The sequence below is a fragment of the Mesoplodon densirostris genome, chromosome 7 (assembly GCF_025265405.1).
Source record: "Mesoplodon densirostris isolate mMesDen1 chromosome 7, mMesDen1 primary haplotype, whole genome shotgun sequence".
Lineage (NCBI taxonomy): Eukaryota > Metazoa > Chordata > Mammalia > Artiodactyla > Ziphiidae > Mesoplodon > Mesoplodon densirostris.
In genome coordinates, this window is record NC_082667.1 from 67,796,892 (window position 1) to 67,822,462 (window position 25,571).

The window sequence follows — 25,571 nt, forward strand, 5'->3', positions numbered from 1 at the left end:
ATTCTGATCTTTTATATGTATCATGGTCAGAGAGCTTGTTCATGATGCCTCTGCATCTTACTTACTATCAAACTCTTCTGCTGCTGGGCCGGGCTTTCAGTTTTTGGTCCAGCTTCATGTCAGGGACCTCATAGTTTCACATGCAGGTTACAACTCTGATTTCTCCCATCCTCTGCCCAGAATATTGAGAATTTAGGGGAGATGTTAGTTGGCTTTTGCGGCAGGACAGCAGCTGTAATTTAACTTTGAGACCTGTGTGCTCTTAACCTTTCCCAGACCCCTAGTGGGTGTTAAATCCTAATTATGGGTAACCAGCAAGAGTGCACCTGAAAATGGTTTCAGAAAAGACTGTGTATTGCCCAACAAGAACGTTTGAGCATAATAAAGTAGTAATTCACGCTGGTTTCATTATACCCTGCACAAGCTTTTAGTTCTGTTTAGCAATGGGAGGGGACCAAGGAATGGGGGGATACAGAGAGAACGTGGTAGAACCTGTTGAGATAAATAAGGTGCAAGTGAGACTGGTGTGAGGATCGTTAGGATAGACTCCCACCCTTTATAGAAACCAGTAAAACCAGGCGTGGAGTTAGCACTGCTGGTTTACCTTGTCCTGGATTGAACTGAAGCTAAAGCCAGAAGGACTCCAAATTCAAGTGTGAATCTGGACAGCTTGGGTCTTTCCGCCGGAGCCTCTGTCTGGGGTGCCCATACCTGTGGCATTATCCATTTCTCACGACCAACACAGAGGGCGTGTAATCACTCTGTCCTGCCATCTCTCACTGCCAACTCATCTCATTTTTCTGTCCTGGCAGAAATTGGCTGGCGGGCAGAATTTCTCCCTGCAGACCACTCTCTGTCAGAGTTTGAGTTTGATGTCATCATTGGAGCCGATGGCCGCAGGAACACGCTGGAAGGTGAAGACTCTTCTTCCTGGGGCTGAGGATGGAGGGATGGGAGTGGGAAAGGGTATATCAGCAAGGGTGTGGAGAAGGGGGGCAAGATGGCAGGTGCCAAAGCTGGATGGGGGTCTTGATAGAAGGCCAGACTGCCCTGCTGTGCCTGAGGCTGAGTGTTTAGAGAACAGCCTTTAATTCTTTCTGAACCTCTGTTTTCCCAACTATAAAATATGGATAATAGAACCTCTCAGCACATTGCTATAAGGGCCGGGAAAATGTAAAAATATTTTATAAAAGAAAAGTACCATGGAAATTAAAAGAAAAAATCAACATACATTTACTGAGCATCTGCCAGTGTGAATACCATGGTGCTAACTAAGCACTTTCATACTTCTTCCAACTAAGAGAACCATTTTCATACTCTTCATGGTACTGGTTTACTGTGAAGTATAATACCCCAGAAGGAGGACCCCATCTCTTCTCATAACTTTAAAGCATGCTCACCACTGGGCAGTAAGATAAGTTTTGCCCAAACTGTCAAAGAACAAAACAGTGCCTCTTTACTTCTAAATTTGGAAGCATTAACATGTTTTTAGGGAAGAATCTAGTCAGGCTGAGAGAGGAAGAAATGCCATTGCTGAGAAACGCCTTCAGTCACCTCCACCCCAGCCCCAAGGTTAATTGGTGCACAGGTTATACTAATTTGCGCCAGCTGTACTAATTTAAGACCCTGGGTTGAGGACAAAGTGGTCCCACATGGCATCTCTTGGGCTGGGGACAGGTCTGCTTTTTGAGCTTGTCCTGCTCAAGGGCTGCAGGCTGCAGGTGTCTGCTGGGGAGGGCACCTTCTCTGAGGACAGAACACCCTCCCTAAACTAGGGCTGATCTCACAGAACTCAGGATGCGTAGTCCGCCTAGCTGAGGCACTTCCCACCTGCTATACACCCGCTGCTCCTTTCCTCTTTCTTCACTTCCATACCCACTCCCTCGCCCCAAGCAATCAATAACGGATATCAAACAAAAAAATTTTAAGCTGCCAACCTGAATGCTGTACTGTTAGAATTTTTGAGCCCATTCTGATGGTTTGAGAAAACTGTAAGTGTGAATATAAAAATCCAGGATCCATGCTCAGCTTGAGGGATGGTTTGATATTTTGTGAACATGAAAAGCAGGGCAGGAAGGGGGAGAACCGCTTGAGCAACTGAGGACCAGGTAAGCAGACTAGAGCAGGGCTCTCAATGGGCACTATTGGCAATTGGGGGCCAGTTTTTGTGGTGGGGACTGTCCTGTGCATTGTAGGATGCTTAGCGGCACCCTCAGTTGTGGCGACCAGAACCGTTTCCACGCTTGGCCAAATGCCCCTGGGGGGCAAAATCACCCCAGTTAGATACTGGAGACTAGTGACCATTTTGACCATTTCCACAAAGGTCTAATGAAGAACCAAAATGAGGGAGTAATGAATAGAAACCCAAGGGTTTTATTTATTTATTTATTTCATTTATTTTATTTTTGGCTATGTTGGGTCTTCGTTGCTGCGCGCGGGCTTTCTCTAGTCATGGCGAGCGGGGGCTACTCTCCATTTCGGTGTGTGGGCTTCTCATAGCAGTGGCTTCTTGTTGCGGAGCACGGGCTCTAGGCACACAGGGTCAGTAATTGTGGCTCACGGGCTCTAGAGCACAGGCTCAGTAGTTGTGGTGCACGGGCTTAGTTGCTCCGTGGCATGTGGGATCTTCCTGGACCAGGGCTCGAACCCATGTCCCCTGCGTTGGCAGACGGATTCTTAACCACTGCGTCACCAGGGAATCCCAACCCAAGGTTTTTAGTCAAAGGGATTTTTGACAAAGAAGTTTGGGAATTGCCAAGAGGCTTCAGTGTCTGGTAAGCCAATGTGAGGGGAATTCCCACAGGTGCTGAAGACCGTTTCTGTCTGCTAGCAAGACAAATGCCTTGCATTAAGCAAAGTAAACAGCAGTACCTGGGGTGGAGGGGAAGTTCAGGACTACAGGAAAAGACAGATGCTAAAAAGAAAGGGGATTAGGAGGAGGTGGTCCACTGAAATGGGACCACCTGCTTGTGATCCTCTGTGTAACTGCCTGTGACAGTGTGGTTTATAATTGGGCAATTATATTTGGTCTTTGTCCCCTTTCTGGCACAGCCACCCAAACCCTTGGAATTTCCTGAGCCATAAGGGCAAATAGGAGCATTTTTTGTTATGATATTTGGCCTCTTGTCCGTGGTTCCTGAAATCAATTCAGAGCCATAAGGGTGAAATGGGTGTCTTGTTATTCATAACAAGCTCCTTTTCACACCGAGTTTATGATAATGAAGAGAGTTTTGGAAACCACTAAGGAAGGGAGGGGACTGGTTGCCTGGGGAGCCAAACAAGTGATTAGAGGGTTGGAACTTTCAGTCCCACCCTCTGACCTCCTGAGAGGGGAGAGGGGCTGGAGATTGAGTTCAGTCACCAATGGCCAGTGATTTAATCAATCCGGCATCTGTAATGAAGCCTCCACAAAAACCCAAAGGAGACGGTGTGGAGTTTCCGGGTTGGTGAACAGGTTGTTTGGAGAGGGCGTGAAAGTTCCACGCCCTTTCCCCGTAACTTGTTCTAAGCATCTCTTCCAACTGGCTGTTCCCGAGTTGTTTAGGAAGTAAGATGTTCTCTGAGTTCTGAGAGCCACTCTAGAAAATTAAATCCAAGGAGGGAGTCCTTGAACCTACAATCTATAGCTGGTTAGTCAGAAGCACAGGTGACAACATGGGCTTATAATTGGCATTTGAAGTGGGGGGCAGTCTGGTGGGACTGAGCCCTTAACCTGTGGGATCTGATGCCATCTCTGAGTAGATAGTGTCAGAATTGAGTTGAAGTGTAGGGCACCCAGCTGCTGTCCTGGAATTGCCTGTCGGCGTGGGAGGAAAAAACCCCCATATTGTAATTGGGTGCAAAATTCTTAACGGCCATTAAAAAACGATTTCAATGTATACCATTGAAAACTGTAAGAACCTCGATTAATCACTGAACTAAAATAATTGCAAGTTAGAATTCCATCTATTCATTATACATTTATTGACTGTGTACTAAGTGCCAGTCACTATGGACTGGAGGTAGAAAGAAAATTTGTTAAAATCTCTGTTGCACAGGAATTCAATCTCGTAATTCTACTGTTCAAAGGGGGGAAAAAAAAACCATGAGAAATGCTGACAACGTAGTTTCAATTGTATAAGTTTAAAGTGCAGATGGGTCTTTCATGAGACTACCTTGCAGCAATGCCTAACACATCCTCTAAAGGATGAGCCCTGTGATTGCCCATTGGAGAAGCACAGTTTAGCCTTTTGTTTGTGGAAGCCTAACCAGGATAATTGGTCCTATAGATTTTAGAAAAGGAAAAAGTCCCACTGACTTTGAAAGGCCTCCAGCGGGTTTTCTCCTCGGGGACAAACCTCAGCATTTCTGCCTGCCCCCTGTTCTCTAGATCCAAAATTCTGGTTTCACTGGCCTGTCGGCCATCTGAGAATAGCTTTCTCAGTAATCTTTTCCAGTTTTCACACCAAATCCAGAAGAAAGACCCAATTTTCCCCTTTTCCTCCCACAGGGTTCAGAAGAAAAGAATTCCGTGGGAAGCTGGCTATTGCGATCACCGCCAACTTCATAAACAGAAACAGCACAGCTGAGGCCAAGGTGGAAGAGATTAGCGGCGTGGCTTTCATCTTCAATCAGAAATTTTTTCAGGATCTTAAAGAAGAAACAGGTGGGACCCTCACCTTGCTCCAAACCAGGCCATTGTCCATGCTTCTCTGTAGCACACAGGGGTTGAGGGAGGAGGGCACTCAGCTTTCCCAGTTCTTGGGAACAGGAGACTCACGCTGATAAAGTGGAAGCAGGGATTTCTCTTTAGGATTAATGATGGGCAGGATTCCTTCGGGGACAAGAGGGATTCTTGAGGGAAAGTTCTAGATGTTGTACATGAAAATAGAAAAACATTTATTTACTCAGGAGACATTTACTGAGTGCCCATTGAATGCCCGCACTCAATGTCATGGGATACACAGTCGAGGTTGACACGGTACCCTCCCAATAGTGTGGCCCTTGTCTAGGGAGGGAGAGCCACGGAAACCATCCTAATGCAGGCTGGTGAATCTAGGCCCGACGCCAATGTGGAGATCCCGGAGCACTCTGACGGGGAGCCAGTAAACTGTGGGTGGTCCCTGAGAAGCATAGGTGCTTTTATCAGTGCACCCACTGCCCTTTCCCTCAGGAACAGTCAGGGATGCGGGGGGGTGGGGCACGACACTCACCCAGGGGCATCTGTTGTCCCCAAACCATGGGACTTGAGTAAAGAAGGGATTCGTTCATTTACTCAACAGATATTTATTGAACACCTACTATGTGCCAAATGCTGTTCAAGGGCGTGAGATAGAGCAGTGGGCAAAACAAGCAAATCCCCTCTCTTGGAGCTTATATTCTGTGGGTTGTGGAGGGACCATTAATAATCAAATAACATGTTAGGTGGTCTATAAGGATAGTGGAGAAAAAATAAAGCAGGGTGAGAGCAAAGAGGGATGAAATTCCTGCTCCCAATTAAGTAAATTTCAGATTTTTTCCCTTTCTTTTAACCTGATTTGGAAAAATAAATATTTCTCCTTGAAAAGGCAGTGTAACAATGTTAAATAGAAGTTTTGTACTAAAAATAAATTATTAACACCCAGCACCACCTAGCACAGGAACAGTCCTCATTTTCATGTAGTCCTTTTCGGTAATTTTCCACCTGCCTCCTTACTTTTTACATGGCTAGAGTTTTTACCATAGTGTCAATCCTGTTATTCTCCTTTTCTCATTCAGCATCACATTTTAAATACTGTCCATTGTGCCCAGTCCTACTGATGGTCAGGTTTGTTGGAATAGCTCTTGAAGTGGATATATTGTCACCCACTGCTGAAGCATTTAAACCAGGGGTTGGCAAATCTACCATGTGTTTTTGTATTGCCTTCAAGCTAAGAATGGTTTTTAATATATTTTGAATGGCTGCAGAAAAATCAAAAGAAGAAATTTTGGGGACAAATTGAAAATTTATGAAATTCAAATTTTATAGTCCATAAATAGAGGTTTATTAGAATGCAGCCAGGCCGGTTTGTTTACCTTGATGCCATGAGGGCTTTCGACACAGACTGGATGGCCTACAAAGCCCAAAATATTTACTCTCTGGCCCTTTATGGAAAAAGTTTGCAGACTTCTGATTTAAACCTTTCAGTTATTTACTGTTACCAATAAAACTACTTCTTTTGGATTATTTCCGTTAGATAGCTTTCTAGGAATGGGATTAGTTATTGAGCCAGACTCTGCTTCTTACTGGCCACAGCAATGTGTGTCCACTGCATGACCCTCTGAGTGTCACTATGGTGGCATTATTTTATAAAAAAAAAAAAAAAGTATTTCCTTCCAGCATATTATGTCCTTTTGAATGATTTAAGAATTCTCCAGCCCTCTCTTCCCCTCAAAAACCAAGAAAATAAATGCTTAAATAAACCACCAAATATAAATTATGACAGAACATCAAGTTTGTTTTTCCAAATGTTTCAATGAGCTTCCTTTGCACTTTGCAAAGGTCATCACCTTTGGCCATTGTTCGACAACAATGCCCCTCACAGAATGAGAGTATTTCCTCGCATCCTCTGGGGGGCCCTGTGCATTGATGGCTGTTTCCTATTTAACGGTCATAAAGGGGTTTCCATGGTTACCCAGCAGCCTCTGTGATAACTGCTGATAAGTTGCCTTGCATCTGTTCCTTTCTCTCCAAAGAAACCAAACCAGTGGTTCTCAAACTTGAGTGTGAATCAGAATCACCTGTAAGGCCTGTTCGAGCACAGATTGCAGGCCAGACCCCCAGAGTTTCCCAGTCTGTAGGCCTGGGGTCGGGCTCCAGTTATTTGCATTTCTAATAAGTCCTTAGGTGATGCTGCTGCTGCTGCTGGCTAAGGATCCTACTTTGATAAACACTGTCGTCTTACGGCATTGTTTTAAAGGCAGAAACCTAGTCTATAAAGTCTTTTGCAGTTGGTGGAAAGCACAGAAAGATACAACCCAGTCCTCTGATTTGAGTTTTTCTACCAGGGCACCTGGGTTTTCACACATAACAGGGGGATGGTGGAAATGTCCCTTAGCAGTCCTTGGAGAATTCACACAGCTCTTTGCATCTCTGGTCACATGGAGGAAACGGTGGATGGGACTTGGAATCAGACAGGCTGAGGTTCAAATCCTGGTTCTGTTGCCACTTAGCTGCCACGCCACAGATAGCACTGTGCCTTCCTGCAGCACATACTCAGCTGTGACTTGGAAATACTGGTCTACAGCCCCAAAGGGCTTTATGAGTTTTAAAAGAAACAGTGGCTAGGAGACTTCCCTGGTGGCGAGGTGGTTAAGAATCCACCTGCAAATGCAGTGGACACGGGTTCGGGCCCTGGTCTGGGAAGATCCCACATGCCACGGAGCAACTAAATCCGTGCGCTACAACTACTGAGCCTGTGCTCTAAAGCTTATGAACCACAACTGCTGAAGCCCGCCTGGCCTAGAGCCCTGCTGCGCAACAAGAGAAGCCACCGCAATGAGAAGCCTGTGCACAAGACCCAATGCAGCCAAAACTAATTAAATAAATAAATTTATTTTTTTAAAAAAAGAAAAACAGTGGCTTAATCATATTGCAATATATAGCGCAGTGGTTAAGAATCTGCCTGCCAATGCAGGTGACATGGGTTGGAGCCCTGGCCCAGGAAGATCCCACATGCCGCAGAGCAATGAAGCCCATGCGCCACAACTACTGAGCCCGCGTGCCTAGAGCCCGTGCTTAGCAATAAGAGAAGCCACTGCAATGAGAAGCCTGCACACAGCAACAAAGAGCAGTCCCTGCTCGCTGCAACTAGAGAAAGCCTGCTCATAGCAACGAAGACCCAACGCAGCCAAAAATAAATAAATAAAAAATAAAAAAATAAAAATAATTAGTATAAAAAATGTTTTTAAAATAAATGTCTCAAATCAACATGTTGTACACCTTAAACTTAAACAATGTTATATCTCAATTTAAAAAGAAAAGAAATAGTATCTTTTTATTTTTGCGGTACGTGGGCCTCTCACTGTCGTGGCCTCTCCCGTTGCGGAGCACAGGCTCTGGATGCACAGGCTCAGTGGCCATGGCTTATGGGCCCAGCCGTTCCGCGGTGTGTGGGATCTTGCCGGACTGGGACACGAACCCATGTCCCCTGCATCGGCAGGCGGACTCTCAACCACTGCGCCACCAGGGAAGCCCAAGAAATACTATCTTTGTGGGACTGTGAAAGCTAGCTGTGGTGACTAGGGTAAATTCTGGCACTTGATCTTATCTTTGCTCGCCCTGTATGTCTTAAAAACTTGTCTAACACCAATATTCTGCAGGTAAATAGTGAGACCTGTAATGAGGCAAAGCAGGGCTCCTGACATACAGTAGGCGCTAAGGAAATAATACTGAGTCCATGAACCTTCTCTTTTCAGGGATTGATCTTGAGAACATTGTTTACTACAAGGACTGCACCCACTATTTTGTCATGACTGCCAAGAAGCAGAGCTTGCTTGACAAAGGTGTCATCATTAATGTACGTATCGCTTGGCTATGATGTCCTGTCTTTCCCTTTGTGACCTGGGCTGGCAGCATCAGTGAGTGTGGGAGCAGATGTCATCCTGCCAGAAACTGAGTAATGGGGGGAAGAGGGAAGGGACCACCATCCACCACGCCCTTCTCCTTGGTGGTGCATGAGTGTTGGATGGAGGAGCCCACACGAACAATAGAGGCAGAGGTGTTTCTGCAGAGAGCTGGGCTGGTGCGGGAGGGGGAAATGCTGAAATTCTTACCCAGGTGTTAGTGTGGGTTCTTAACCACTGAGAGATCAGCTGAGTCTTTTCCTTTCAAGTGTCTCATCCCTGCCTCCTTTTCTGGGAGGTCACACACATACTTTGGAGGCAGATGGGGGCTCCTTGTCCTAGTGCGATCCAGGCAGTTTCACTTGTGAATTTCACGCTGCGGCCCCCTTGTCATGGTATGGGGGAAAGCCCTATTGCAGTCAAGAAGACTCAAGTTGAATCTTCGCTCTGCCACGTATTAACTCAGGACTGTGACTAAGCTGTTTGCCTTCTTTGAACCTCAGTCTTCTTGTCTGCAGAATAGGAATAATAGTTTCTATCTAAAAGGATTGTTCAGAGGAATAAATTTTAAAACGTATACAGAGCGCTTGGCGTATAGCAAGTTGGTAGATTCCCTCCATAACTTCTCTGCCTGGTTTGGACACTTGCTTTTTTGTCCTGCTGGCTTCCTGGCCTCTGCTTCCTGCCTTTGCACCTTCATGCTTATACAGAGAGCAGGGCTGCAAGGAAGGAGCACATGGAGTGGCCAGCACCAGGCTGGCACCTTCTTTGGTCAGGTTTCAACCCCTCCAGAGACCCTGTTTCTACAGCTGCCGCTGCTGCTGTACCCTTCAGATAAGGATCATGCAGTCCAAGGTCAGCCTGCTCTTGGGTTGTCGGCCTGTAGCCCAGGCAGCACAGTGACCATTCATTGCTGCTTGTCAGAGAAGAATGTGCCTATCCTCACGCCAGCTTGTGCTGGCAGCCGGCTGGGCAGCTTCAGTAACCCAGCCCTCCCCTGGGCCTCCTCCACATCAGCTCAGGGCTTTGCTGAGAGGCCGAGCTGCTGGACAGAAGGCTGGGAATTGGTGGGGGGGCGGGGCTGGGGTTGAATGAAGCCTACTTAGCACAGTCAGCAGATGTGCGAGCAGTGGGTTTCAACATCTGGTGCCCCACTGCTGATCCGATCTGGGGGAGGTGAGGCCATGTCCCCATTTTCCCTCTGTTCCACGAGTGTCCCTCCCTAAGTTACCTCGCCTGTTGGGATGCCTGTGTCAGATAGTGAAGGACTATTTGGGGTCCATGGTGCAGGCGCAGAGGGTACCTTTGCAGGGGAGGGTCTAGGGAGACTCTTGTTTATCCCACCCCTGGAAAGTCAGGCCATGTTTGACTTGGGGTTCCTATTTCACTGGCTGAGTACTCCGGCCTGCTGAGATGCTAAGGTTCCCCCAGGTCATCCCAGGGTATTTGTCCTGGCCACAACATGTTGCTCCTGGTGACTTGATTTTTTGGCAGTTGTCAAAGCCCCTCCGTGCTCCCCTCTCAGGCTCTGTGTCATGGCACAGGTAGGTGGGAGCCCCTCGCTCTGGTCCCATAATTACTGCAGGAGCTAGGAGCAGATCCCAGGCCCACAGTTGTCCTCATCAAGGCCTTCTTTCTCCCTCAGAGAATCTGGGAGTATCAGCTGAACTGGTACAGAGGGCCCTCAGGTATAAGACATGAACTCTAGAAATTGGAGGCCATGGCTGGACATGGGAGAACTGGACACCATTTGGTTCAGGAGCCCTGGCTTGAGTCTCCAAGTGTCCAGCCAAGCTCTATAGCATTTGCATAAGCTGGGAGCTGACCCGTCTACCCCGAGCTACTTAAATTACCATTCTTCTCTCGCTCCCAGAGGAATGGCAAGTCCCCTATTTTCCTGTCCCTGTATGGGTCAGCGTCTTCCTCGAGACGCACAAGGTGCTGACTGAATGTTTGTTGAATGACTGACTGACCTGCTTCCCCATCTATTCCTGCTGATCTCTGGGCCTCTTTCTATGACTACTGAAGGGAGAGTAAAGTTTCTCTCAGGAAACCCTGCCTCTGGGCTCCCAGCTGTGTCCGTCCTTCCTGGCCCCTACCTCTGCTGGTCCATGCACACACAGACTTGGTCTTACCTCAGTAGGAGGGAGCTTAGTTGCCAGGTGTGTGAGGTGGATGTATACACATCACAGCTGGTCTCTCAATGCCGAGTCCACCCTCATTTGAAGCAGTGAACAGGCATTGTCTGACCTTCTCTTCTGGTCTACCGCTTCTTTCCAGCTTTTCACTTGGGGTGACTAGTCTTCCTGTTGGATTCCCCACCCTTCTCTCATGTTGACTGCTTCCCTCTCTCCTTCCCCACCTCTGTGTAGGACCCAGCCTCTCTTCAGTTCCCTGGGCCTGTGCAAAATGAGGTCCAAATTCGCCCCCTGCCTTTATCTTCATTTAGCGCTCCTTCCTCAGCTCTGCCCACTTTATTACAGCCCTGTTCCCACTTTTTCTCTCTCATCCTTGTTCTCATCTGTTCCCTACAAGTCTGTTCTGCCATCTGCCCGCTCACCTGGGACCTCCTGCCCTGCAAGGCCCTATGGCTCCTCCCAGCAGCCCTGTGCCAGGTGCCTGTCATCCTGGCACAGCTAGGGGGTCTGCCCCTTGGCCAGGTCCCCACAGTCCTGCGTGTGGTTTCAGCACCAGGTGCCGCCTTCATCATATGGTGTCCACATTCATCCGTCACCCGGTCCTCTGCAAAGGTTGTTGTGGCATGTTTTGAAGAGGGGGTATTTTTGAGATCTCTCCATTCACTCTTCCACACCTTCAAGAAGGAGAGTGATTATGTGATATAAGAATAGGTATGAGAAAGGAAAGCGAATAATAGGAGCTCCAGCCTGGACGCCATGACCTGACAAAGGGCTCTCGGGCCAACGCTGGGTTCCATTTAGTTGACGTGGCTTGGATATGGAAATGTTAGAATTTCTGGGAAATCATGGCTGTTGGGAAAATTGCCACAGTAGGTCACTGTTTGTAGTTGAGGATGTGCCTTCTTAGACCTTTCTAAATGCCCTTGCTGCTGCCCTCAGTGGGTCTGGGATCACTTCACCATATGGTGTGGTTTGTGCCATCATGATTTATTAGGGACAGGAATTCCCAATCAATGAGAACTTCCCAATTCCTAGGCTTTGGGCTAAGGAGTTGTGTCCACGGTCTCATTCAGTCCTCATGTGGTCCTATATAGGGAGTAGATTTTGTTAGTCTCATTTTACAAATTCAAATTTTACAAGTGAGAATACGGAGACTTCGAAAAGTTCAATAACGTGCCCAAATTTATGCAGTCAGTAAACAGAGATGGAATTTGACTTGTTGATCTCACTGACCCAAGGCCTGTGTTGGTCTTATACACTAGTCCCTGCCCCCTGCCCCCTGCTCCAAGGGATTTGCATTTTCTGTGTCACCTTTTGGGAAAGATAGTCTTTTAGTTTCTATAGCCACACAATGAGCAGATTGGACTCTGGGAAACATCCTATAGTTCACTGCCAGTGTCCCTCCGGGGTGGATATACTAGTCCTCTAAGCTCAGGGTTCTCTACCTCCCAGCAGGGAAGTGTAACAATTAACACTGTAAGAGCAAAGCAGAGCCCCAAGGAGCCCTCAGCCTGTTGAGAAAAGGGATAACTGATCATGGAGAGAACGTTTGAGAGTTATGCCAATTACCCATTTCTTTTTCGGACTTGTTTGACCGCTAGCCGCAGCATTTCTGGACCACATTAGCTTAGCTTAGTCCGTTATAAAATCAGTCTTACTCATTTGCTCTTTTGTCTTTTAGTTTCACTGAAAGTTATCACAAGAACCAGCCATATGAAACATGCTTCTATATTTGCTGCAGGATCATTACTGAGTACACTGTTCATGACAACACCATGTTCTCTGTCAAAATTCCTATGTCAGACAGTTCTTTTAGAATTTAGTGCCAGGAAAAAATTTCCTCCCCTAGGAATTTCTATGCTTCCTTCTTTCTGATAAGGAAAGCCCTGTAATATATCACATTTCCCTTTTGCCTTGGATGCCAGGAAGCTCAAAGCCAAATTTGATGCTTAATCATAACTCTGTTAACGTTCACAGATGGCTGATTTGGTTCCTCTTTATTTCCTTGGCCCCGATTTTCTATTTCTGTTTTGATTAACCTCTCTGCAAATCTGTTCCATGTCCTTTTACAAAGAAGTAGGTATGACTCCTTGCCCTTTGGAGGGGCAGGTTGTTACACTGTGCTCTTGTTCTTTCTCCCAGGACTATATTGACACAGAGATGCTGCTGTGTGCAGAGAATGTGAACCAGGACAACCTGCTTTCCTATGCACGTGAAGCTGCAGACTTCGCCACCAATTACCAGCTGCCGTCTTTAGACTTTGCCATGAACCATTACGGACAACCCGACGTGGCCATGTTCGATTTCACCTCCATGTACGCCTCCGAGAATGCAGCCCTGGTGCGCGAACGACAGTCACACCAGCTGCTCGTGGCCCTGGTGGGCGACAGCTTGCTTGAGGTACCGCCTGCTTTTGGAGCCCCCTCATTCCTGCTGGAAGACAGATCCCCACATTGCTATTCTAACTGGCAGCATCTGCTGTCCTGCAGCCCAAGGGAAGGACAGGCTCTCAGCCAACTGGCAGGACTCTGCCGAACCCGTCCTGGCCTCAGAGCCTGACCTTTGACGAAATTTAGGGGGGTCAATTCTGCCTGTAATACAGGCAGGAACACTTTCTCTTGCTCCTCTGGGTTTTTCTGGGCTGACTTCTCGGTTTAAGTACAAAATTAAGCGGCCCGGGGTCAGGCCATCCTTCCCAGAGCATGCAGATCCACCGCTGGTTGGAGACTTCTTCATCCTCTGGGTGGATTTCTGTGGCCTTTTCAGCATCGAGTTCGAATAGGAGCAAGAAAAGAGTGTGGGCCCCAAAGTCCATGGCCTTCCTGCTCAAAATTCTTCCCAGAAAATCTGCAGATGCTAGGATTCTTACATTAAATGAATGATTTCAGAAAGGGTAAATTTTTATCTTAGTGTAAGCACTGACCAAAAAATGTTGATGTATTTATCTGAAGTTAGCATCAAATTTCATGCTTTGGGTGCACGTGGAACAGTTCAGTTAGAACTTAGCTTGGTGAATCAATGCTTGCTCACCACTGTGTGCGGACTCTAACCTAAGCTCCTTGCTTAAGCACTCAGCACCCTCCCTGCTTCTGCCCCAATCCTCCCTCCCAGCTTTCTCTCTCCCGGTACTCCCCGCCCGTGTTCTCTGCTGCACCCAAACCAGACGGGCTGTTTTTCCATCCGGCTCCGTCATTTTCCCGCCACCAAGCCTTCACCCACACTGTTCTGAACAGATCAAGATCAGAATCCTATTCATTCTTTAAAATCAGCACGAATGCAACTCTTCCCTGAAGCATTCCTTGATTTCTATCTCCCTCCCTCAGGGAGGTTTTGCCTCTGCCTTTTTGAGCCCCCAAAGCAATTTTGCTGTTCCCGTGTCATAGCACCCTTGCATGTGACTTTGTGCTACAGCTCTTGGTGTTTGTGGTGAGTCCCAGTGGGCTGCCTGTCACCTCTCTGTGCCTCGCACAGGCCTGGCAAACACCAAGTGCTGGATAGAATGGGATGGCAGTCTGGGGATCACTGGAATCAACTAGAACTTTGCATGTGTCCTTTGCAGCCGTTCTGGCCGATGGGCACCGGCTGTGCCCGCGGCTTCCTGGCAGCCTTTGACACGGCATGGATGGTGAAGAGCTGGGACCAGGGCACTCCTCGCCTGGAGCTGCTGGCTGAAAGGTGAGTATTAACAGCAGGACCCTCAGCTGGAGGCAGGGCCGGGTCAAAACTCAGGCAGGAGAGGGAGTGAGGCTGGGTGAACCTGGAGCCTCTGCCCCCTCTCATCTGCCTTCCCACATGTGGCCTGATTTCATCATTGGGGTCCCCAAGGAAACGTTCTCTGTCATGATCTACCTCCCCCAGTGACTTTCCGTGGGGGCCAGGCCCTTAAGCCCTGGATGCCAAAGAGAAATCTTCATCCAGGGCGGCCCTGAAGTTGGGGTTCTTGGCACTGCTGAGGCACTGAGGAGCCAGAAGAGGTTTAGGGGAAGCTTCCATTGCAGCACTGAGTCCCACTCTGTTGGGGGCTGGGTGCTCTCACTTCCCAGGCCTCTTCTGCTGCTGAGATCCTGGGCTTCCTCCCAGACCCCTGCTGCTGGCCACGTGGCTGTGACAGCTGGTGGACCAGGATAAGTCAGGGCTGGCGGGTGGGGACGGGCCCCTGCTGGTCTTGGGTGTGGAGACCTGTGGTCGTGGGGGACCAGCCACAGGAGGCAGTGTGGCTGAGTGGCAGTTAGAGTAAAACCGCAAGTCTCTGGGCTGCCAGCTCTGAGTCCCTGCCCTCTGCCCCGGGGAGGACGCCAGCCTCACCACCTCCTAGGGTCCCTCCTGCTTCCCCTTGACCGTGTTGACCCTCCCCGGCTTTGCAGATCTTGAGAACCAGGAGGGCCAGGCATTGCTGGGAAGGGTTATGCAAACACAGATCTAAGAAGCTCTTGGGAGCAGGGGAAGGCGGGTGGAGGGGAGGAGTGGAGAGAAGGCCGGAGGCTGCAAGAGCAATCCTTGACCTCTCTGCTCTGCCTTCCTCCAGAGAAAGTCTTTACCGGCTGTTACCTCAAACGACCCCAGAGAACATCAACAAGAACTTTGAGCAGTACACGTTGGACCCGGGGACGCGGTACCCAAACCTCAACTCAAACTGCGTCAGGCCCCATCAGGTAAGGCCTTGCCTGGAGTCCTATGTGGGTCACCAGGCACTGAGCGGTGAGAAGTGGGGGGTCACCTAAAATCTTGGCACATCCTTGGGACCCAGGCCGCCATTGCCTCTTGGCCCAAAGGTGAGGCCAATTCCTCTCTCTGGGAAAGCCACAGAGTGAAGTAGAGTCAGCATCTCTCTAGCCAACAGGAGAGAACTAGAACACATGTAAGTGTGTGTCCACATATGTACATGTATTTACGTATGTTTATTTGTCACTGAGCATATGCATTGCTGAGCATACCTCTCTCAAATAATCTCCTTGATCAAATACGAAGTTCTTTCCATCCGAGGTCCTGGAGTCTATTTTTTCTCCCATCGAGTTAGAGTCACACAAGCTCTGACCTCTTCAGTCAATAGCACAAAGAATGGTGTGAATTTTAAAAACCAGCCAATTACATGTATTCACACTCGAGTTCCCCCACTTTTGGGTGGATGACAGACCCGCAGCTCTGTCTCAAGTTGCTGGTTCCCTTGCTGAAGGTCATGTCCTTCGGCGAGAGAGGAAGAGGGCAGCCAGTGTCGATGAGAGGGTGGGGTGGGTCCAGCGGCCCTGCAATGGCTAGGGTTTGGGGAAAAACTAGCAGACAGCTGTGTGTCCTCTCTCGCTCCTAGGTGAAGCATTTGTACATCACTAAAGAGTTGCACCAGTGCCCTCTCGAGAGGCTGGGCTCAGTGAGGAGATCCGTCAGCCTCTCCAGGCGGGGTAAGTGGCCCTCCTGGGACCCCAGCTTTGCAGGGAGGAGGCCTGCTGGGTGGCCACTGGGGCACAGGCCCTGCAGCCAGCCTGGCTCTGATCCAGTGACCTGCATGACCTTGGCCAGGTGCCTCTGCTCTCTGCACTTCAGTTTCCTCATCTGTAAAACCAGGACAAGGACAATACCAACCATAGGATCACTGTGTGGGTTAGAGGCGAGCGCTTGACACATTAAAGTGAACCGGACTGACTTCCCTGGGACTTGCTTTTCTTTTCCTGTTGTTTCCAGTATGAGGAGTCTTGTCTCCCCAGCTAGATAACAAGCTCCATGTGCTTCACTCTTTTCCTGGTCTTCTAGGGCCTGGCACAGTGCTGTGCACAAGGCTGGTGCTCAGTGCGGAGGGAAGGGATGATTAAATGACCAGCTTCCCAGCATCCACCCAGCTGTGCTCAGGTCACCATCCTGCTTAAAGACACACCTGGCTTCCACTGCCTGCCCAGACCTTGCATCCTGCCCGCCATCGGGCAAACTCAGCCTCACCAGGCACTCCTCCCTGACTTCCACACCCACACGCCCTGCTGCTGCCTGCCTTTAATAAACCATGTCACATAACATGGCAGGTTTCTCTAGATTCTTTGCCACGGCACAGTCCTTTTTGTTTTCCTGGAGATCTCCTTCTGTCCTAGACACTCTTCTAGAAGCAGTCAAATGCACCTCCTCCATGACCCTTTCTTTGGCGAGTTCCCCTGCCCGGGTAGACTCTGGTAAACCCACTCATGTGCTCCCCTGGCATTGGGTTTCTCTGTTATTGTCACCCACTTCTGTGTCTGTCTTCCCCACAAGATAAGCATATTGTTGGCAGAGTCCATGTCATCCTCACCTCTATGTTCTTAGCCTCTAACCAGCACCTGGCCAGAGGGCGTCTCAGGAACTCTTTCCTGCAGGAGAGCATGCTTCCTGTCCAAGCATCCTGCCCTCCTGCATGCTCTCGACAGGACCCCCTCATGGGGCTGCAACTGTGCCCACAGCCCCTTGCCTCAGTGCTGTTCCTCCTGGTCCCCACCCGTGGTGGCCGACAGAGCGGGTCCCCAGGGGAACTGCTGAGATTTCCGTACAGCGCTTCACCACTGTCCATCTCCTCTTGCTGCAGAGTCAGACATCCGGCCCAGCAAGCTCTTAACCTGGTGCCAGCAGCAGACCAAGGGCTACCAGCATGTCAACGTCACAGACCTGACCACGTCCTGGCGGAGTGGCCTGGCCCTGTGTGCCATCATCCATCGCTTCCGGCCTGAGCTGATGTGAGTCTGGGGCCCAGCTGGACCTGGCGAGCCCCCCTCATGGCCCAAGGGGACCCTGGAGACAAGGGAGACCAGGGCTGTTCTAGATGCAGAATCTTCAGGACGTAGATCAGTATTTCTCTTTGCATACTTTCAATTTGAATTTTTTCTCCAGCTTGTTCTTTTCTCTTTGCACTGATTATTCTGCCAGCAACTTGTTTGATCTGCGTTCCTTCTATGTAAGGAGCAGAATGACTCAGGCTCAGTGATTGATTGCACTCATACACCAAACTCCTTTCATTTGGGAAATTTGAGTGTTCACACCTTGGAGCTCTACCCTCAAGAGAGGACTTATGGGCAAGATCTAGTTCTGGGGACCAGCTTGAGGGTTTTACAGCCAAAAGAATTAGATTTGTGACCCAGATCCGTTAGCTGTATACTGTTGGGCAAGCCCCTTATCTTCTCCGAGTTTGCCGTCTTCATCTATAAATCAGGAATAATGGCAGGGTCATTAGGAAGATTGGATTATGTTTTTGGAAATGCTTTGCGATGTTGAAAGCACAATACATCTATTATGTTGTGTTTAAATCAACTGCAGTGTAACCTCACAGCCATGAGCAAATTCATCCAGAAGGCTGGATGGAAACCTAGTAAAGTTTATCAACTGGTACCTTTAGGAAATGAGGTTGCCTTGAGAAGGGGATGAGGCTCTCACCTCTTACTTTATATAGCTTGATTCTTTTATTTACAAGAAGCCCATATCACTTTTGTAATTAAAAGGAAAAGAACGAATGGGAACTATTTAAATGTAAAGTAGTTCATAAATTTTCCAATTATTTTCTGATTTTTTTCATCCCAGGTAGCAAATGACATTTTCATGGCCCAGATCTTATTGGTTCCACCCTGAGAGAGGACAGGGTTAGCGTCTTCTGGCTGAGCCCCCCTGCGGGGTGGGGGGTAGTGGTGGAGGGACTGGAGCAAGGGCATTGTCACTTACAGTGCTCCTTATGGCTAAGTTTGCTTAGCTCTTCACCCCTCTGCATCCTCTCTGAAAACTTCACCTTGTTCTGATTCTCCAGCAACTTTGACTCTTTGAATGAAGATGACACTGTGGAGAACAACCAGCTGGCATTTGACGTGGCCGAGCGTGAGTTTGGCATCCCCCCAGTGACCACGGGCAAAGAGATGGCCTCAGCCCCGCAGCCTGACAAGCTCAGCATGGTCATGTACCTCTCCAAGTTCTATGAGCTCTTCCGGGGCACCCCGCTGAGGCCTGTGGGTAAGGACCTGCTTTCAGGATGAGGCTTTGCCAGCCCCTGAGCTGTCTCTGCCCTGTGCCCACATCTGGCTGCTCTTCACACTGATGTCCTCTGTTCTGGGGCTGACCCCTGCCCTCCCTTTGCCTTTGAGCCCAAACAAGGGTGGACCCCACGCACCCAGACCCGTGTATGTAAGTGGGTCCTGTGTGGCAGGTGCCACATGGGGCTGGCCTGCATCTGCCCTTGTCACCGGGAGATCACTGACAGAGCGGCACCAGCCCTCTATGCGGGCCACTGACAGCTTCAGTTGGGGGTGAGGGAATTATTTTGGAGGGGCCTTGTCTCATACACCCCGTGAGCTCTGGGGGAGCAGTGGAAGGATCTGGATCTCAGTCTTACTTTTATTTCCTAACAGATGCTTGGCGCAAAAACTACGGAGAGAATGCTGACCTTGGCATGGCCAAATCATCCATTTCTCATCACTATCTCAACCTCACGTTTCCAAGGAAGAGAACTCCACGAGTAAGTTTGTTTAATTTCTTCTTACACGTGGATGGGTGAGGGGAAGGGAGATGCCACGTGCTGGGTCTGTTTACGCTGATAAATTACCCAGATCGAGTGCTCAGGAAGACATGAGTAGAACTCAGTCAAGTTCTCCTGCACCATGTAGCCAGCTTCAGTGCCTTCAGTGTGGTTATAGGAAGGGCAGGGTAGAGAGCAAAGAGGACATGCTGGTGAGTATTTTTAAAAGTAAATCAGATTAGCTCTGCCTCCTAAGCAGGGAGATGGACACGCTATCTCACTTTGTTAAGCAATTTAGATCAAGAACATGATGGCCATTTAGTAGCAGAAGTGGATGATGAGGCTACATTTTACATATTCTATTCCATTCGTTTTTTTAATCCATTCAACAATGTTTACTGGGCCCTGTTCATGCCAACTTTAAGGCTGAATGTTTTGTTTGTTTTTGATGAGGGGAGCAAATATACAGAGGTGAGTAATACATGGACCTTGCCTTTGAGGAGCTCAGAACGTAATAAAGAGAGTCCCAAATTTTCCCAACTTATGGCACCTTTAGTGTCTTCGTAATTTTTTTTCACACTGCCCCCAGATCAAAAGAAATGCCTAACATTTTCGTTTGTTAAGTAGTTATATCCAAATAACTTGGTAGGGGAATTTTGCAAGGTGTGTGACAGACATCACCATGCTTCCCTAGAAAATCTAAAATATCCCACGGCTCCTCTCTGAGTTCACTCTGGTGCCACAGGGTGCCTTGGTACGCAATTTGGAAACCACAGGCCTAATGAGAAATTACAGGGTAACGTGAATGACGACCTCTCCGTGGAAGGTGTAATACAAGTTGCCTTGCTTGATGTGCTCACTTTACAGTTAAAAAGTGGAGGCCCAGAGATGTTAGGCTGCAGGGGCTCGCACAGAGCTTGTCTTCCCTCCACTGACTCGGCAGAGGGCTGCAGGCCTCTGTGTGCGTCTCAGCGTCTCTGGGTTGCCAACAGGCTCTTAACCGCTGGCCAGTCATGCCTTGTCCTGCCAACCCCTCCGCCCAGGGTGGGGCTGGGGCCCCGTGGCCTCCTTTCTTTGCCTGGGCTATGTGATCAGTGGTCACTTTTTCCCCTGAGAGCTGTGCTCCCTGGAAGGCAGCAGCGGTTGTGCTGACTCCAGGAACTGGGTACTTAGTGCTCGACACGCCCTGTCTCTAGGAAGGGACAGGCCCGGGGGCTGGGGAGGGCGGGTGTGCAGGTCAGCTCGGGTGTAAGCAGAGCAGCTGAAAGGCTGAGCTGCACCCCACTGCCCTGTGCCCCTCTGCTCCCCAGGCTGCCCCACTCAGAGCCTCTGTGGGAGATGCCGTGACCCACCGTAGGTCACACTGAGTGAAAGCTGTCTTCCAGAGCTCAGTCGTCGTCTTGCCCCACCTCAGCCCAGCTGCTTTTCCTCTGATGACGGAGGACCCCTGCTTTGGGCTACTCCTTCCCAGGCAAGCCAGTGCAGCCCTTCTGGAAGCTCCCTGAGCCAAACATTTATCACTTTTCTCCGTTCACCCGCTTTCCTTCCACCACTTAGCCCACAGCTGGGAACTGGAGAGGCATGTTTAAACCTTTCACTCACCACACCTCTGTTTACAGAGTGACCGAATTGAAACAGCCTGGACAGCTCTGGCTCAGGAGGTGGGAATGGTCAAAAGTCAGCGGCAGCCAGGCCCTCCAGGCCCTCTGAGGGCTCCAGAGCGGCACTCCACTTTGCCCTGGCTGTGCTAGCAAATGCAGCGGGGATGCGTGGGCTCTGCCCGGCCCAGCCCTGGCTGATTTTGGCCCATGTCCAGTCTCCTCCAGGGTGTGCTCCTTGGCTGCCCATCTTGAGAGCGGTTAAAATCCACAGATCTGATTCCCTCCCATGGCCCCATTTAATGTCTAAAGTTTGCCCTGCTTCTCGGATAGGTAGAGAGGTTAGGTCATTGAAGTAAGCACCCGGTGTGGGCATTAGTTGTCCCACCCTTTTCCCTCAAACTGGTAGTTTGGTGGGTTTGCAGGGCCACTGGGTCACATTCTGCCCTGGCACTAAAACACCCCAGCATATACTGTCCACCACTCAACACCAGTGGAATGGTACGACCACGTGCAAAGTACCTTCTCCCCTTTCTATCATGTGTCTTCGTCTTATATCTGGATCCTTTTTTGGTCTGGAGAAATCTGTTTGCAATGCTCTTTGGTCTTAACATGTCTCATGACCAAAGAGTATTGAGTCCACTCCAGGTTGCCCCTGGACATGCACAGAGGAGGTCTGCACAGGAGACTGAAAACTGCACACGTACAGGGGGCTCCCCCGCAGTTACACAAGAAGGTGTCAATGTAATTAGACATGCAGTTTTCACTGCCCTGGTTCACGTGCCCCTACGGACTGGAGATGCAGGCTAGGCTGCGCTTGCAAGATTTTGTACACCAGAGCTCAGACACACGATCTGTATGTACAGGTGCATCTGGATTTGACCTCGCCCCCTCCCCTCGTCCCTCCATTCCCCTCCCTCCCCCATCACTGACTTCAGAGGACCATCTTGATACGGGATTGAGCAGCCCACCTTTGTTCACATGTGGCCTCTTAATCTGAAGAGGGCTCATTGTTTCTCTCCTGAGCCAGTCTTAACAGTCTCTCTCCCTCCTGGTTTTTGATGTTGGTGTTAAAGTCTTCTTTCCTCCCTAATCTTACTTTCCTGATAACATCCAAACTCCAGCAAAAGAGAACAACTTTGGGCAAAATTGAAGGCTCTTCCTCCATCCAGACACTTGTTTATTTTAGAGAGAATGACTTTCCCATTCCACGCCAAGAGGGTTGTGCCTCTGGTGAGTGGTAACCTACTGGGGTTGGTTATCTCTGAAGGCTGGATGGCCCACGCCTGGGTAGGAGGAGAAGAGAGAGCTTAGGGATTCTTGGTCTGCTGCAAATCTGCCTCTGTCCCAGTCAGCAGCTAGAAGCCTTGTAGCATGGGACAGTTCCTAGAGACTCCAAAGCTCTTGTCACCAGGCTCACAGGTGACATCTGAACACACATATGTGGTCTCGTCTCCTGTATGTGCATGTGAGTGCACACACACACACACACACACACACACACACTACCTGTCTGTGCTCACCTCGTCTTACCACACGTGGGTAATGCCTGGATTTATGTCCACTTCAGCTATGACACATATTATATTACATCCATAGTCAAGGTGTCTGATCTTTGTTTTCCCCATTCTGGGCCCATTCCTTGAGGGACAACACAACACAGAAGTTGTCATTTGTCCCTGGAAAGCCCATCCTAGAAGCCAGGTGGGTGGCTCCAGGATTTATCCTGCTCGGCTGGCTGATTCTGACCCAGGTCCTCCCCTAGCGCTGGCCCTGGTGGAGTGGGGTTCACAAAGCATGACTCAGATCAGTGTCTGGTCTGAGCTGGAGGGTCCCCCTCCTAGCTCTTCTCCTTGACCCTCCTGCACAGACACTTTCCGAAGATCCAGGGGCAGTTATGTAAGAAAGTGCTTCCTCCATTCACCCAATAACTAAACACAGATTTACCGAGTCCCCGTATTATGCTGAGTTCTCAGTGCTGGGGGCACAGCAGTGAACAAAGAGGGCCAAGGTCTCTGCTGGAGGGAGCTGACCTTCCAGTGTGACTTCCTAAGTTCCTCTCACTCCCCTTCTCCAGCTCTTTTCACAGAACCACCCACCCAGCAGCCAAAACTCCCACTACGGTTCTCGTACTTCTCAGTACGAGTCTTCAGAGACCTGAAGATGGCTTAGGGAGTCAACACAGGTACTGATGCTGCCCGGGTCAGTTAGCACAGGGCTTAAGCAACGTGCCCGCCCCCATCCCACCCTGGGCACCTGTAGTCTGCAGGTCGCTGCTGAGGGTGACCGCTCTCCTGTCCTCTGTGTAACTGCAGCCTGGGATGCTGCGCCGACTTATAGAATGGGGATGCAAGCTGAAGCCCAGACGACAAATACGTATTTGGGTCTGATGGGGATTCAGCACGTGTTCAAACCTCTCAAAGTTCCTTTGCTTGTCTGCAAAATATCGTAATAACATAAACATTGCATTGCTGCGAAGACAACGTTGAACAAGTGTGAGCTGCAGGTCTGAGCTCCTTCTCTGGCACATGGAAGGGGCTCTATAAATGATGGTCCCCATCCCATACTGACTAAATGAAGATGCTCGTTTTCTGAAAACGGTAAAACTAGTTGGGTTGACCACTGGCTTCCGTATTGCAACCATGATGGATCCAGCATTTTACAGTGTCATAGCGCATTTGCTCCTCTTGTTACATTTTGAGGAAGGCAGGGGACATGTTCTCATCCCAGTTTTAGAGATGGGGAAACTTGGTCTTAGGGAGATTATAATGCAGTGCCATATAGGTGGTAAATGTCAAAGCCAGAACTAGAATTCAGACTTTCTAATTCTGTGAATAGCACTAACCTAACTTAAAATGTCTAACACTTATATAGCACTTCAGAGGAGAAGAAGTGTCTTATATACATGAATTTATTCATCCTTACAGTAACTTACTTATGAGCTAGATAGTATAGTATCTTAGAAGTGAGGAAACTAAAAGTCAGAAAAGTTGGGTGATTTTCCTAAGGTCACTTAGCCGGGAAGTAATTCATGTCAGAACTCGAAGCATGGCTCCATGCTGCTCTGCCATTGAAGGGAAGAGCTCTTTTGCCAGTGTCACTGACCATCTTTCTAAATATCACGGTGGCCAGTATACTCTCAGGACACTGCCTACAATGGCCAACCTCTCTTCCTATGACCTGGATCTGAATTTCTCCACCAGCTAACTAAATATAAAGTTGGGGCTAAAATCACCTTAAGTCAGGCAGTATGGGAATGTGATTATCTTGTGCTGATCAAATAAATGATGAGATTGGTAGACATATGTCTTTGATTTTTTTTTTAATGGAGAACACCAAGTCGTTTAATAAATGCCTTTTGGTATGTAGAATCTTTCAAATAATTGGGAAATAACGACAAGAAAGTATCTTGGGGTGAAAGGGCAGGAAGAATTAATAAGAAAGTGAGTTATTTGGGCTTCCCTGGTGGCGCAGTGGTTGAGAGTCCGCCTGCCAATGCAGGGGACACGGGTTCGTGCCCTGGTCCGGGAGGATCCCACATGCTGCGGAGCGGCTGGGCCCGTGAGCCATGGCCGCTGGGCCTGCACATCCGGAGCCTGTGCTCCGCAACGGGAGAGGCCACAACAGTGAGAGGCCCGCGTACCGCAAAAAAAAAAAAAAAAAAAAAGAAAGAAAGAAAGTGAGTTATTTGTTTATTCTCATACTCTCTCGGGGCACAATAAGTATTTTCTTCCCCCTTGTACCCCAGTTCTCTACAGTGCTAAGCAGAGTCCAAGGAGAGGCCGTTACGGAGGCATTTTTGGCTCCCCAGTAGTGATATACAGATAAGAAAAAAATGAGATAAATCTCTAGATTTGTGTTTTCTCAAGCTTTTTGCTTTAACCTAGCTCTTATCTGAGAATCAGTGCTTCCATGATAAATCCGTAAGGAAGAACAGAGACCCTTTGGATTTGTATGTTGCTAACCATATAGACTGCATTTTATTGTCCCATGGGTCAGGCTGAATCAGAGGAGCTGATGTTGCCCCACCCACTTCCTTTTACCCCTCCCCCCAAGGATTTGGGCGTCTTCTTAGGTGCTGCTGCTGGGTACACTCCCCCCAGGAGTGTTTTCTGTGAGCCTGCGGCTAATGTACTGAGTTTGGATCCACGCAGGCTCAGTTGGACCAGTCACAGCCAGGGCTGCTGAATGCAAGAGAGTCAGATGTGTTGCTCTTTGAGGGAAAAGCCAAGTCCTCATTTAAGGTAGAAACAAGAAGAACAACAGAAACCCCTAAGACGATGCATGAAGCGTTCTTGTTGGGAGGAAACCCTGTACTTTCACAGGCTTGTTTCCGGGCCAGTGCAGGGCTCACAGGCCGTGGAGCCAGGCATCCAGACAGCCTGGGCCTCTAGGACCCGAGGCTGTAAATAAGGTCATCTGTTTCTCTTGGTGTTTGCCCAAACATTTGGGTTGAAATCATTTCCATTCACAGAATAATGATTTATTAGAAGCTGAGGAAAATGTTGAAGGGAAGGCGAGGCCCTTTGATCTGTTGTTTTATGCTGCGTGAGCAAGGGAAGGGTCACATTTTTGAACAAATATCAATGACTAAACTGTAGTTAATTTTGTCTTAAAAATTTTTTTAAGGTGCTGGTAAATAGGAGGAGGGGCGGGATGATGGGGAGTGTAAGTGCAGGGGAGCAGATACTTGCCTGTGGAAGTAAGTTGAGTACACACTAGACTGCATGCTGGGGGCTTTGATCATTACTGTTGATTTAGAACAACCAGGAGGTAAAGGATCCTCTGTGATGGGGCAAGGTGAGAATGTGTGGGGCTGACTGGGCT

General features: G+C 48.9%; 1 protein-coding gene across 5 annotated transcripts in view; it reads left to right on the plus strand.

The window, feature by feature from the left end:
• Nucleotides 1-25,571, plus strand: part of MICAL2 (microtubule associated monooxygenase, calponin and LIM domain containing 2) — a 226,922-nt gene that overhangs the window by 93,578 nt on the left and 107,773 nt on the right. For all 5 annotated transcript variants that reach the window (XM_060103822.1, XM_060103819.1, XM_060103818.1 and 2 more), the window contains 10 exons: nt 813-914; nt 4,490-4,645; nt 8,416-8,516; nt 12,843-13,100; nt 14,260-14,375; nt 15,226-15,352; nt 16,006-16,096; nt 17,239-17,386; nt 18,445-18,644; nt 19,040-19,146. In XM_060103822.1, coding sequence (XP_059959805.1) covers nt 813-914; nt 4,490-4,645; nt 8,416-8,516; nt 12,843-13,100; nt 14,260-14,375; nt 15,226-15,352; nt 16,006-16,096; nt 17,239-17,386; nt 18,445-18,644; nt 19,040-19,146 — 1,406 coding nt within the window. The remainder of the gene's footprint in view (nt 1-812; nt 915-4,489; nt 4,646-8,415; nt 8,517-12,842; nt 13,101-14,259; nt 14,376-15,225; nt 15,353-16,005; nt 16,097-17,238; nt 17,387-18,444; nt 18,645-19,039; nt 19,147-25,571) is intronic.